General features: G+C 45.6%; 1 protein-coding gene and 1 non-coding gene across 2 annotated transcripts in view; one reads left to right on the top strand and one right to left on the bottom strand.

The window, feature by feature from the left end:
• The first annotated feature begins 5260 nt into the window (after positions 1 to 5260).
• LOC124605980 (serine/threonine-protein kinase meng-po) overlaps positions 5261 to 14869 on the top strand; it is a 35677-nt gene continuing 26068 nt past the window's right edge. Inside the window, 1 exon segment of the mRNA XM_047137944.1 lies at positions 5261 to 5587. Coding sequence (XP_046993900.1) covers positions 5261 to 5587 — 327 coding nt within the window.
• Trnat-ugu lies at positions 13896 to 13970 on the bottom strand. The gene has a single exon. It is a non-coding gene; the product is annotated as a tRNA-Thr (tRNA).

Here is a 14869-nt window from a genome sequence, read left to right on the forward strand (position 1 = left end):
AAGGTTCCTCATTAAAAGAATTCTAGATAAAATACGCGAAGTCATTCTACAAACACAAATTGCTTTTATTGACTTCGGGAAAGCTTTTTACTCGCTCGCCACAAACATAATATGTAAAACAATGGAAGAAAGAGCATATCCCATGCATCTTACACCGACAATCAAAAACTTATATGAATATTATAAAATAATCATAAACACAGATAGTTCAAGAAACCGTAGAGAGAATAATAAACAAGGAGTCAGACAAGTTTGTAGCTTGGCACCGACAATATTCAACACCTGTAACGAAGAAAGAATAAAATAAATGAAGGTACAAAATTGGAAAGAAACTATCATCTAAACACTGTGCTCTGTGCAGATAATGTAGTCTTAACAGAAGAATGAAGTATACTTACATTTGGTGTATGGGTTATATCAACAAGGAAGACAATGCTATAAACTGAAAATATGCAGCACTAAAACTAAAGTTACAGCTCACTACGGAAAACACCCAGTCCGATCAGAAATTGTTATTGAAGACAAGGCACTGGAACATGTTTCAGGTTTTAGATATTTTGCGTGCGATTGTAAGTTTGACTAACGACAGTGGCGTAGAGAATAAAATCAATAAATTTCGGCACATATGTGGAAGTACAAATGAAACCGTAAAGAACAAGACAAGGAGAGACACAACATTAAGTTTTTACAAAGCAGTGGCTGTGCCTCTCTTGGGCTATGGCAGTGAATCTTACACTGAAAAAAGGAAAAACAAAAACAGCGCTTTAAGCGGCTGAAGAGAGATTTTTAAGATCTGTCAAAAGCTGCTCGAGGAGGGATATTATAGAAAACAAGAATATTCGAGGACAGTTAGAAATATATAACTTAAACGACAAAGTGGAACAATATAGGGAGAAATGGAGGCAACAACTTACACGTGTTTGTAAACAAGTAAAAGCGCCGAGGAAAAACAAACAATAGAGGACGGAAAAAATGGTATTACAAATGTGAAATCGGGACAGGAATAGTGCCTAAATATTGGAGGAAGAAGAAAAAGAAGAGTAAAAAGGAGAAGAGGACACAGTTCGCGACCTCGCCCTGCTGGTTGGAATCTTCTGGTTTTTCCTTCCATTCAATATGTATTTGAGATAGGGTACTAGAGGTGCCACGTATTCAAGGTAGTTCTTGGATGTCGTTAATCACGATCTTTCCGTGACACCCACAGTAATTCGAGGAAGGACGTTTTCTTCCTCTTTCTCTACTTTTCTGGTACTCTATTTCTTCTATTCCAAGAGAAGTGCAAGCATGTGCAATTTACTACATTATAAGTAATGCACAAAGAAATATTTACTGGAAGAAACTTACCCTATGCACTTTTAGCACACATAGAACAACAAATGGCCGCATGAACAGGGCACAAAAATGAATATCACTGAAGATGCCTAACGTGAATACGAGGAAGAATAAAGTTCAGGTGCAAAAATCGCAAGTTTTCTTATCTTTATTGTAGAAAAACTGAGGAAAATAGATGCAAATATATAACAATATCACTAGACACGCACGGTAAAAAATTCTAAGACCAAGAAGGAGTGGTGCGACATAAACGAAAGTTGCTAGGTGTATTTTTATATGTGAAGGATAGTGTCTATTCAAATTTCTCATGAGCCGCACAAGGGTGGCGCAGTAGCGCCACTACGAGGATGAGTGTCAGGTTTGCTTTAAGCACACTCTGTAACTCTCGTAACTTTGATATTGGGCGTGGTGAGTTGTTGTTGGTGAAGAACGCCTTTAAGGCGACAGACACCATTATCAACGCCACTGAGTTTGAATGAGGCAATGTAATAGGGCTACGAGATGCTAGATGTTCCTTCTGCGATATTGGAGAAAGTCTTGGCAGGATAGTAATCACTGTATATACACACATCAAAAAATGTTTTGCATCACCCAGAACTCCTGAAGATAGACGTTGACTGTTCAGAGATGTCACTAAACCCGCCCAAAGATGTAAACAACTATGCATGAGTAGTACCTGAATCGCCGTTGAGGAGTGGGACAATCTGGACCAACAGTGCCTTGATGAGCTTGTGGATAGTATGCCACGACGAATACAGGCATGAATCAATGCAAGAGGACGTGCTGCTGGGTATTAGAGGTACAGGTGTGTACAGCAGTGTGGACCACCACCTCTGATAGACTCGCTGTATGGTGGTACAACATGCGATGTTTATGTTGATCTCTGTTACAATTTTCTGTATAGGTTCCGGAACTCTCGGAACCGAGGTGATGCAAAACATTTTTTGATGTATGTAATTTATGGCAGCGGTGATCATGATCATGATCATGTATGGTTGCAAGAAGATCGGTCACCAGATGGCACTACCGAGAGCGAAGACCATCGTGTTCGGCGTGTGGCTCTGGTGCGATATACTACTTCTGCAGCAGAAACGCGAACAGCAGTTGGCACCACAGTTATACAACGAACCGTTACAAATCGGTTATTTTAAGAACAACTCTAAGGCAGACGCCTTGTAGAGTGCATTCCACTGACCCCAAACCACTTCCATTTACGACTTCAGTGGTGTCAAACGAGAGAGAGCTCATCGGAGGGCAGGTTGCATTTTCTGATGAAACCTGGTTCTGCCTCGGTGCCAGCAATGGTCATGTGTGGGTTAGAAGGAAGCCAATAGAGGACCTACAACGAACCTATCTTCTTGCTAGACATACTGACCCTACCCCCCCCCCCCCCCCCCTCCCACGTTATGGTCTGCGGTGTAATTTCTATGACAGCAGGAGCACTCTCACGGTTATTGCACTCACCCTGACTGCAGATCTGTACGTCAATCTGGTCATTCGACCTGTTGTAGTGACATTCATGGACAGCATTCCAGGCCGACTGGAGTGGTCGAGCGGTTCTAGGCGCTACAGTCTGGAACCGTGCGACCGCTGCGGTCGCAGGTTCGAATGCTGCCTCGGGCATGGATGTGTGTGATGTCCTTAGGTTAGTTAGGTTTAAGTAGTTCTAAGTTCTAGGGGACGAATGACCTCAGAATTTAAGCCCCATAGTCCTCAGAGCCATTTGAGCCATTTTTGGCAGCATTGCAGGGGGTGTTTTCCAACAGGGTAACGCTCGCCCACACATCATTATCATAACCGAGCATGCCTTACAGAGCGTCGGCATGTTGCCTCGGCCTGCTCGATCCTCAGATGTCATGCGAGACACCATTGGCTGACAACTCCAGCGTCATCCACTACCAGAGCCGGCCGAAGTGGCCGAACGGTTCTAGGCGCTACAGTCTGGAACCGCGCGACCGCTACGGTGGCAGGTTCGAATCCTGCCTCGGGCATGGATGTGTGTGATGTCCTTAGGTTAGTTAGGTTTAAGTCGTTCTAAGTTCTAGCGGACTGATGACCTCAGAAGTTAAGTCCCATAGTGCTCAGAGCCATTTGAACCACTACCAGAATTAACTGTCCCTGTATTGACCGACCAAGGGCAACAGGTGTGGAACTCCACACATTCCCACAAACTGACATCCGGCACCCATACAGCGCAATGCAAACACGTCTCCATCCTTCAATTCAACATTGTGGTGGTTTTTTTTCCTTTATTGAATTTCGATCCCCCCCCCCCCCCCAAATGGGCGGGCTGGCAGCAGCTTGGTACGCTGCTCTTCAGCCTACAGAATTTGTAAAACATAAGAAGATAAGAAACAATAAAAGCAAGCGATAAAACAATGACGTATATTGTAAAACGGCATAAAATTGTGGAAAAGAAAGGGCGGACGATGCTAATAATATACACAGGAAGCAGACAGGTAAAATAGTAAACAGACAATTAAAAAAACACGGCGATAGTCTGGTTTCTGTTCGCAAGAGATATAAAAATTACACCCAGCGACAGCATGATGTCTGTTTGCAACACTTCAGAAAAGACGTACAACAATTAACAATCACTGGAAACACCACACTAAAAAGTCGGCACGAAGATGACACGCCACAACCAAGGTCAGTAGGGGGGGGGGGGACCTGGACAGATGAGGGGAAAAAAGTGGGGAGGAGAGGAAAAAGAAAAGGAGGGTGGGGGATCCGACGGAGGGAGAGGACTCATAAGGGGGAGAGGGCCCAGGGCAGACGCGAGAGGGAATGGGAAAGGCAGAGGAGGGGAAATGAAAATGGACTCGGGGGAGAGAAGGGAGGCAGAGAGAGGGTAGGCGGGGAAAAACAGGATGGAAGGGGGCGATAGGGGGCTGTGGTGGTGTTGTGTACATAGTTCCGGGTAGTCAGCGCGTACACACCTTTCCCACTAGAGCGCGCCCCGCTAAGCACAACAGCGCAGGCACATCACTTGTCCGTCTCCGCACTACGAGATGGCGCTGCCATAGAGACGGACCAAATTCTGCTTCCGCCGATCCGCGTATTAATATGTAATGCAGCCAATGAGATTGCTGCTAACATAGAACCTTTTTTTTTTCCTCGCGGATCACACTAGCGCAGTGATACATGAAGGCGCGAGGTATTACAACGAGTGTACAGACCTCCGATTAGTCGGTCTGCATTTGTCTACACAAGTCGGTACCAGCCTGTATTAGTCTGTACCAGTCTGTACGAGTTCTACATTTGTCTGTGCCAGTCTATAGTCAAGTTTCAGTCTGCGCCTAATAAGATTACTATATTCCTGTACATAGCCCTGAAGATAAATGTATAGACACTTTAGTCAAGTATCAGAGATATATGTGAGAATAAGATTAACGTACCAAGACCAAAGGAACTTCAGATTGTCAATTGTAAATAGCATCCAGAATCATGTTACATAAGGTTTATGCTTGTTACTATTTTAATAAATGTGTGTGAAAATTAATCAAGTTCTGTTTAAAGTTGGTCACCGTCAATCTGCTACTCTATGTGTGCAAGTGGCATTTCTATTGTCTGACCTAACGGCAGAAGATAAACACGCCACCATAAGACCACAAGACATATTGCTGACACTCGCCTACTTCGTTAGAGTGACAAGTCAAATAATCTGACGGTGTGTTTACTGAAGGTCTTACAGTAAGCACACCACAGGTGGTTACACTGGTTATTAATGTACCAGCATTTCACATTTGGAATGGCTTATCTCGCGCTTATAATAGCCTGTGATCTTGCGATGTTAATCACTTACGGATGTAACCTACGAATGTATTCCCGTAATATCATCATTCTACATTAATTATTTTTGGTATTGCGTTTTTGTTCCTTCAGTGCATGTTATGCCCTGCTGTACAGCGTGTACTTTGCCGCCAGGATGCGCGGCGGTCCGCGGTCGCAGGCGCAGCAGGCGGCGGCCGAGTCGATGCACCGCGTGCAGGAGGTGGCGCTGCCCGAGCTGTCGCTGTCCGCCGAGTACTCGGTGTCGCGCACGCTGGCCGAGGGCTGCTTCGCGCGCATCCTGCTCGCCACGCACCGCCGCACCGGCACCACCGTCGTGCTCAAGGCCGTCCACGCGGAGCTCACCAGCGTCGCAGACTTCCAGCGCGAGTTCCACTACAGCTACCGCGTCAGCCCGCACCCCGCCGTGCTCTCTGTCTACCCCGTCGCCTTCCGCGCAGACGGCTGCTACGTCTTCGCCCAGGTACGTTGATGCGCCTTGTTACTGCATACTCATCATACTGATGCTACTGGTCCTGGTCTGCAACGCGTATCCAATTACTAGGGACAGGAAAATATCTACATCTACATCCATACTCCGCATGCCATCTGACGGTGTGGCGGAGGGTACTTCGAGTACCTCTATCGTTTCTCCCTTCTATTCCAGTCTCGTATTGTTCGTGGAAAGAAAGATTGTCGGTATGCATCCGTGTGGGCTCTAATCTCTCTGATTTTATCCTCATGGTCTCTTCGCGAGGTATACGTAGGAGGGAGCAATATACTGCTTGACTCCTCGGTGAAGTTATGTTCTCGAACCTACAACAAAAGCCCATACCGAGCTACTGAACGTCTCTCCTGCAAAGTCTTCCACTGGAGTTTATCTATCATATCGCGATTACTAAATGATCCTGTAACGAAGCGCGCTGCTATCCGTTGGATCTTCTCTATCTCTTCTATCAACCCTATCTGGTACGGATCCCACACTGCTGAGCAGTATTCAAGCAGTGGGTGAACAAGCGTACTGTAACCTACTTCCTTTGTTTTCGGACTGCATTTCCTTAGCATTCTTCCAATGAATCTGTCTGGCATCTGCTTTACCGACGATCAACTTTATATAATCATTCCATTTTAAATCACTCCTAATGCCTACTCCCACGTAATTAACTGCTTCCAGTTGCTGACCTGCTATACTGTAGCTAAATGATAAAGGATCTTTCTTTCTATGTATTCGCAGCACATTACACTTGTTTACATTGAGATTCAGTTGCCATTACCTGCACCATGTGTCAATTCGTTGCAGATCCTCCTGCATTTCAGTACAATTTTCCATTGTTACAACCTCTCGATATACCACAGCATCATCCGCAAAAAGCCTCAGCATCCGATGTTATCCACAAGGTCATTTATGTATATTGTGAATAGCAACGGTCCTACGACACTCCCCTGCGGCAAACCTGAAATCACTCTTACCTCAGACTTCTCTCCATTGAGAATGACATGCTGCGTTCTGTTATCTAGGAACTCTTCAATCCAGTCACACAATTGGTCTGATAGTCCATATGCTCTTGCCGCGCGGGATTAGCCGAGCGGTCTAGGGTGCTGCAGTCATGCACTGTACGGCTGATCCCGGCGGAGTTTCGAATCCTCCCTCGGGCATGGGTGTGTGTGTTTGTCCTCAGGATAATTTAGGTTACGTAGTGTGTAAGCTTAGGGACTGATGACCTTAGCATTTAAGTTGGTTGGGTGGTTGGTTTGGGGAAGAGACCAAACAGCGAAGTCATCGGTCTCATCGGATTAGGGAAGGATGGAGAAGGAAGTCGGCCGTGCCCTTTCAAAGGAACCATCCCGGCATTTGCCTGTAGTGATTTAGGGAAATCACGGAAAACCTAAATCAGGATGGCCGGACGCGGGATTGAACCGTCGTCCTCCCGAATGCGAGTCCAGTGTGCTAGCCACTGCGCCACCTCGCTCGGTAGCATTTAAGTCCCATAAGATTTCACACACATTTTTTTGCATATGCTCTTACTTTGTTCATTAATCGTTTTCTTTCATGACAAAATCCGGTGTTTTTGTATGTCCATCCTTTTTACTGGAGGTCTGGGGGACTACGGCCGTCCTCTACTGTAAGAAAACGAAACGCCTACAGCTGTCATTATTCTGTCATTTGTTGTTTAGCTACCAGTTTCGGCGCTTCAATGCACCATCTTCAGACCTCAGCTGATGCTGAAGGGGTTATCACGAAACAGGTAGCTACACAATAAATGTCATCATAAAGACGGCTGTAGCTCATTTTCTTACAATTCGGTGTTATTTTTTGGCAAATTTCGTCCTGTTTTTAGCCAAATTTAACGTCTTTTTTCCGCCAAATTTTGAGTTGTTTCTTGTCAAATTCTGCGTTTCTTGCCAAAATCCGTGTTGTTTTCGCCAAATTCTGTGATTATTGTTTGTTTTTTCATAGTTCAGTGGTATTTGCCAGATTTTCTCGGTGTTGTCTGGTTTCTGCCAGATTAGGTGTTTTTCTTCCAATTCGGTGTTATTTATGTTTTTCCTAAGTTTTGTCTTATTTGGCTTTTTGTCAAGTTCGGTGTTATTCGGTTTTTCACCAAATTCAGTGTTGTTATTTTTGTCAAGTTGCTGCTTTTTCGAAATTTAATGTTGTTTTTACTAAATTCGATGTTGTTTTTTGCCAAATTCGTTGTTTTTTTTAACCAAATCTGGTGTTGATTTTTGACAAGTTAGATGCTGTCTCTTGACAAATTCAGTGGTGTCTCTGTGGGAAATTCGGTATTGTTTTTGGGCCAAATTAGTGGTTTTATTTTGCCAAATTGGTGGCGTCTCTTTGCTGATTTCGGTGCTGTTTACATCGTCAAATCAAAGTCAGTTACGCAGAAATGAACAGTTAGTTTAAGATCGTACACGAACCCCCAGTTTAGAGGAGATTAGCAGCCAAAATGCAGCTCTGGCATTCAATAGCATCACCTACGGATATTAGCCAAATGCCGTCCTCGTTTTTATAACAGTTTTATACATTACAAAATTACAGATTTCGCAATATGTCATAAAAGTCGCTGATTTCCCTAAAAACCGCTAATTTTGCGTTATTTTTCGCGTTATTGTTTTCGCGAAATTTTCCTCTCCTTACCATTAAGTTATCAGTAAATACGAGGCTGTTCCGAAAAGTAATGCCTGCGAAGAATTTATTCTGTTCTACATATCGGCTACATGTCATGCACATCACTCGGTCCACTTCCCCGTTTCGCTGACGCGGTGTATAACGTAACAACGTATGTCGGTGCGTGAGAAACAGTGTGCTGTAGTGGAGTTTCTAGCCGCAGAAAACTTGCCTCCAATTGAAATCCTTAGACGGTGTTAATGAACTCGTCAGACAAAATCGTCGGTTACTACACAGCTCACAGGTGTGTGTGGCATATCGCGAGAGTGTGTACTGGCTGTCACTGCACAACTGCCATACAGAAAACTGTATGCTTCGTGGATGCCTCGAATGCTCATTCCTGACATTAACAGAGGGTACTGGACGTGTGTCGACAATTTCTTTTGCGTTTTGAGCGAGAGTGTGACGGATTCCTTAGCAACATTGTGGCAATCGACGAAAGAGAGCATCAGTGGAGCTCCGCCACAGAGGGTCGCCGACGCCAAGAAAAAGTTCAAGACCGTGCTATCAGCAGGCCAAGTCATGTTCAAACAGTTCTGGGATATTAAAGGTGTGTATCTGAGAGTCATGCCTATAAGCACCACCATAAACACTGCAAGGTGTGCGAGACCCTCAGAAAACTGAAAGCAAGAATTCGAAGAATTCCGATGACATAGAGTACCTTTACCCTCAGCATGACAACACACGAGCACTGCGACATCTGCAACAATCCGACACCTTTGGTTCAGTGGCATGGATCATCCTCCATAGAGTCTCGACTTGTTCCCATCCGATTTTCATCTGTCTCCCGACTCCATACAGTCCCGACTTGGCCCCATCCCATTTTTGTCTGTTTCCAAGCCTTAAAGAACACCCCCGAGGACTTAACCTTGATAGTTATGAAGCGGTGCATGCAGAGATGAGGTTGTGACTCTGTCAACAAAGTCAAACGTTCTGGTCTCTCGTTGCAAGAAATGTGTTCGTCGCGCCGCGCGGGATTAGCCGAACGGTCTTAGGCGACGCAGTCATGGACTGTGCGGTTGGTCACGGCGGAGGTTCGAGTCCTCCGTTCGGCATGGGTGTGTGTGGTTGTCCTTAGGATAATTTAGGTTAAGTAGTGTGTAAGCTTAGGGACAGATGACCTTAGCAGTTAAATCCCATAAGATTTCACACACATCTGAACATCATCTGTGTTCGTCGCCAGGGTGACTATGTTTATAAATAAATATGTAGACATGCGGGATAAAGACGTATTACAGAGCATCTAACATTCTGCGTGGCGTCTGTTGTTCTATATCGTGTCTCCCTACCACTTTCACGCAACGACGCTCTGAGCGTGTTTTTTAGGGAATTGACTAGTTTGAACCTGGGGCCTGTTGCTGGTAAGGAGACGCCAGACCACACATGACATGTAGAATTCAGAAGAGTTCAGTGAGACTAGCGATGATATAACCAAATACTTAATGATTTCAGCGTCAGCTCCACTGCACTCCCTGTAAAAGAATCTTAATACTAACTAAATTTAGTGGAAGGGGTTCAAGGCTTTCCTATTTTTAGTTAGCTGGTAAAATAACGCCGAAAAAGCAGTTAAGTTTACCATTGGAAATTTTATTCTACTCACAAAACATTGCTTATAAATTGCACTATTGATAAAAGGAAATGTTTTAATACAGGATGGTAAAAACCAACTGCGGTCAACAAAAATGTGAACGAATATTCCCTGAATGGGTTTCCAAGTTCTACAGTGGATCGAAGGATGACCTATGCCATATCACATCTATAATCTAGGTTTAAATTAAGTTTCACAAAAGAGAAAACTGTATAAATGGTCTACAGTGACCCTCAATTATCTTTAATTACTTATCTAACTTGTCGTAAATTACAGTGGCTGATGTGGCTTCTCAATAACTACATACCAGATAAATCATCGCGTTTCAGATTTTTACTTCAAGTGGCAAATGTGAACACCATGAGCTTTAATTGACGTGCGGCACTAGTATTACGCAAAAAGGGGGTGTAACAGATGAGAATTCTGCAGTTCTGAATGAAGCTTTAAGCGCTGTTATGCGGCATCGCGTGCGTTCATTACCTTGTCGGTGTTCATCAGGGGGCGGCGAGCAGCACAGCTCCACTCACCTCGCCGTCTCGGAAACAACTCTCTCCTAACTTCTCCTTACTACAATTTACCGAAGTTGGTTTAAAAAAACTATCGGGCTGTGTTTTCATCTGACCAATCAGGGTCTCAATGTTAACCTTAAGCTCCGCCTACAAAAATTCTGTCTATCCAATGAGAAACGTTATACTTTTCGTGGTGGGGCAATGTTTTTAAAGTTTGCAGCGTAACAGAGACGCGAAAAAGTCTCACGCTAAAACTTGCAGCTGGTGTGGTCCTTTTAGCGTTATCGTAAGATCTATACTGTTCTTCTGGAGGGCTCTATCTTTTGACATGGGCTGGGGGTGGTCCTGACGTAACAGAGACGCGAAAAAGTCTCACGCTAAGGCTCTAGCTTTTAACATGGGCTCGGGGGTGGTCCTAACGGTTAGCTGGCGACGTGGGTGTCCGGCCCTTATCGTAGGGCCTTCTAACTTAACACGGTTCTGCTCTCGGCTTCTGTTCTCGTTTCTCCCCTCGGAACTGCGTCTGTCTTACGGTGGGAAGGTATGACATGCATTTAGGAATTCTTGTGTTAGTCTGTGGTATTCCATTTGCTCACTCGTTACTCGTATTACTTTGGTTAATTTAATGTCACGATTTATTCGGAGCTATGTGACATACTACTGGATTTGCTTATTATGTCAGGGTTTTCATGGAAGGTGTTGGATTTGCCTGACACCTTACAAGCGCTTGATAGGTTCCCGAGAATTACGCCGGATAATACTGTAAAAGCAAAGCCTGGGAGCCAGCCTTTGCGGCACTAAGGAATCGTCAGCCGTAGATTAGCAACTGCACCGAGTCAACGCGGATGGGAAACGTTAGCGCAGATGCTTAAATCGCGCGCCAACACCTCGCGCACGCGAACGGGGTCCGTCGCTCCCGCGATGCGGCGCGCTTCCGCAGACCGCGACCCGTTTCTTCAGCAGAGGGCTCTAGTATTCGACGCCGTCTACGATTGGTCTTCGATGACGTTATGCCCCCGCTGGCGCCTACGCTGTTCTAGAAAGCTAACATATAAATTGGCGAGCTCCTCAGCGACGCGATAGTAGCACCTGAAGATGGGGGGGCAGTTGTCTCGCTGAAATATTGTGCCGTTTTTACAATATTATCCGGCGTAATTCCCGGGAACCTATCAGGCAGATGCAGCGTCCGGAAAGCCTCAAACAGCACACGTATTACAGAGCTTTAGTAGTTTGCACATAAGAAATTCGGAGGTATTACTTTTCAGCTCACCCGCGAAGAAATACGCACGTAAGGTGTTCATATTTTGTTTGGAGCTTAATGTTCCAGTATCAAATTGGAAAAGGCTCCTTTTGTATCCAACAGTTATTCAGATTCCCACCCAGCCCACGTATCGATAGATATGCGCGGTCAGAGATCGTTTGGGCTCAGCAGGTATCGATTTGGCACTGAGTCCCCCAGAGGATGTAGCCGGCATGTGAGATGGACGTGCCCACTGACGCCATACCTCTGACAATTACTACATCTACATACATACTCCAAAAGCCACCATAAGATGCATGGCAGAGGGTACCTTGGACCACTCGCAAATGGAGGGAGAGAAAAACGAGTCTCTACATGCCTCTGCACGATCTCTAATTTATCTTGCCTTCGCGCTCCTTAGTGGATTTTACATTGGCAGCAATATCCTCAATTATTTGTTGGCTGTATTCCAGTCTCTGTCTTCCTCTACAGTTTTTACCCTCTGTGGTACCACAGAAGTAATTTCCTGATGACCTAACATATGTCCTGTCATCCCATCCCTTCTCCTTGTCAGTGATTTCCATATGTTCGCCTTTTCTGCAGACAACCTCCTCATTCCTTACGTTACCAGTCCACCTAATACTCAGTGTACTTCTATAGCAACACATCCCAAACGCTTCGACTTTTATCTTTTCCAGTTATCCCACACCCATGATTCACTACCATGATTCACTCCCATTCAATATTATGCTCAAAACGTACGTTCTCAGCAATTTCTTCCTCAGCTGAAGACCTACACTAGTGGCCATTAAAATTGCTACACCATGAATAAATGCAGAAGATAAACGGGTCTTCATTGGACAAATACATTATACTAGAACTCACATGTGATTACAGTTTCACGCAATTTTTGTGCGTCGATCTTGAGAAATCAGTACCCAGAACAACCACCTCTGGCCGTAATAACGGCCTTGATACGTCTGGGCATTGAGTCAAACAGAGCTTGGATGGCGTGTACAGGTACAGCTGTCCATGAAGCTTCAACACGATACCACAGTTCATCAAGAGTAGTGACTGGCGTATTGTGACGAGCCAGTTGCTCGGCCACCATTGACGAGACGTTATCAATTGGTGAGAGATCTGGAGAATGTACTGGCCAGGGCAGCAGTCGAAAATTTTCTGTATCCAGAAAGGCCCGTGCAGGACCTGCAACATGCGGTCGTGCATTATCCTGTTGAAATGTAGGGTTTCGCAGGGATCGGGGTAGAGCCACGGGTCGTAACACATCTGAAATGTAACGTCCACTGTTCAAAGTGGCGTCAATGCCAACAAGAGGTGACAGAGATGTGTAACCAATGGCACCCTATACCATCACGCCGGGTGATGCAGCGTCAAGGGTAACCGCAGCCATGGTCTCCGAGCTGATAGTCCAGGCTGCTGCAAACGTCGTCGAAATGTTCGTGCAGATGGTTGTTGTCTTGCAAACGTCCCCATCTGTTGGATCAGGGATCGAGACGTGGCTGCAATATCCGTTACAGTCATGCGGATAAGATGCCTGTCATCTCGACTGCTAGTAATACGAGGCCGTTGGGATCCAGCAGGGCGTTCCGTATTACCCTCCTGAACCCACTGATTCCGTATTCTGCTAACAATAATTGGATCTCGACCAACGCGAGTAGCAATGTCGCGATACGATAAAGTGCAATCGCCATTGGCTACAATCCGACCTTTATCAAAGTCGGAAACGTGATGGTACGCATTTCTCCTCCTTACACGAGGCATCACAACAACGTTCCACCAGGCAACGCCGGTCAACTACTGTTTGTGTATGAGAAATCGGTCGGAAACTTTCCTCATGTCAGCATGTTGTAGGTGTCGCCACCGGCTCTAACCTTGTGTGAATGCTCTGAAAAGCTAATTTTCTTCCTATCGGTTAAATTTCGCGTCTGCAGCACGTCATCTTCGTGGTGTAGCAATTTTAATGGCCAGTAGTGTATATGTGGCATTACCAAATTTCTCTCGGCCATGAAAGGTCTTTTTGTGTGTGTTAATCTGCTTTTTATGACTTCTTTGCTTCGCTCGTGATGTGGTACTTTGCTTGTAAGGTAGCAAAACTCCTTCATTTCGTCTGCTTGATATTGCCGATTTACGATGTTAAGTTTACCGCTTACCGTATAAATAATATGCGATTGCGACTGACAAAGTTATTATATTTCAATGAAATGAACACCCTTAGCTGCTAACAGTCGTTGACATACGTCAACGGGGACAGATGAAAATGTGTGCCCCGACCGGGACTCGAACCCGGGACCTCCTGCTTACATGGCAGACGCTCTATCCATCTGAGCCACCGAGAACACAGAGGATAGTGCGACTGCAGGGATTTATCTCTGACACGCCTCCCGCGAAACTCACATTCTCAACGTATTGTCCGGCACTACATTCGTAATGCCCCCCCCCCCCCCCACCCCTTCCCCGTTATACTCATTACTCGCGGCGCGCTGCCGATTCCCGTAAGAGTTCGGGTACTGTTTGTTCATTCGCACAGAAGAAGAAGATGGTCAAGTGGCCGGTGAGCCTTAACTATATATATATATTAAGATGTTATCTGTTCTTTCGGACATATAAAGTTATTATAGACTGTCTGGCGCTCTCCGTGGTGCTGCCATCCAGTAAAAAATTTAGTATCCCTCTCTTGTCCACGCAGTCATTATACATGTCTCATACCGGTAGGTCCATTAGCGCAGCAGAATTCTGCCAGGGACGTCTTCTCGACTACGAGCGGTGTTGCGAATGGCCCGTCGTCGCCAGAGCCCCGGTACATTTCGCTCCACTCCCTGCCACGACATTGTTCCCAGCGAGCATTCGCGGCACCCTGGTTTTCCTGAAAGGAGGGACGACGAGCGAGCACCTTCTACTGTTTCTTCCGTCATTCTCCTCCCTTCTTCCCCCCCCCCCCCTCCCCCGCCGCCTCCCACCCCTTCCTCGAGTTTCCGTTCCCCAGCAGGTAGCACTGAAGAGGTGAATATTAGTAATGTTCGAATCCCCGTCCGGCGATCATTATTGTAGTTCCCCTGGCTTTCCTAAATTAATTAAGGCGAGTGGCGGGATGCTTGCTTTGAAAAGGGCACGACCGAATTCCTTGCTCATCCTTGTCTGTTACGAGACTGTGTTCCGTCTCTGATGACCTGGTTGTTGACAGTAGGTTACGAAACTAATCTGACTTTCTTCATCCCGTCGGGAGCATTGCGTTTTCT

The sequence above is a fragment of the Schistocerca americana genome, chromosome 3, assembly GCF_021461395.2.
Source record: "Schistocerca americana isolate TAMUIC-IGC-003095 chromosome 3, iqSchAmer2.1, whole genome shotgun sequence".
Lineage (NCBI taxonomy): Eukaryota > Metazoa > Arthropoda > Insecta > Orthoptera > Acrididae > Schistocerca > Schistocerca americana.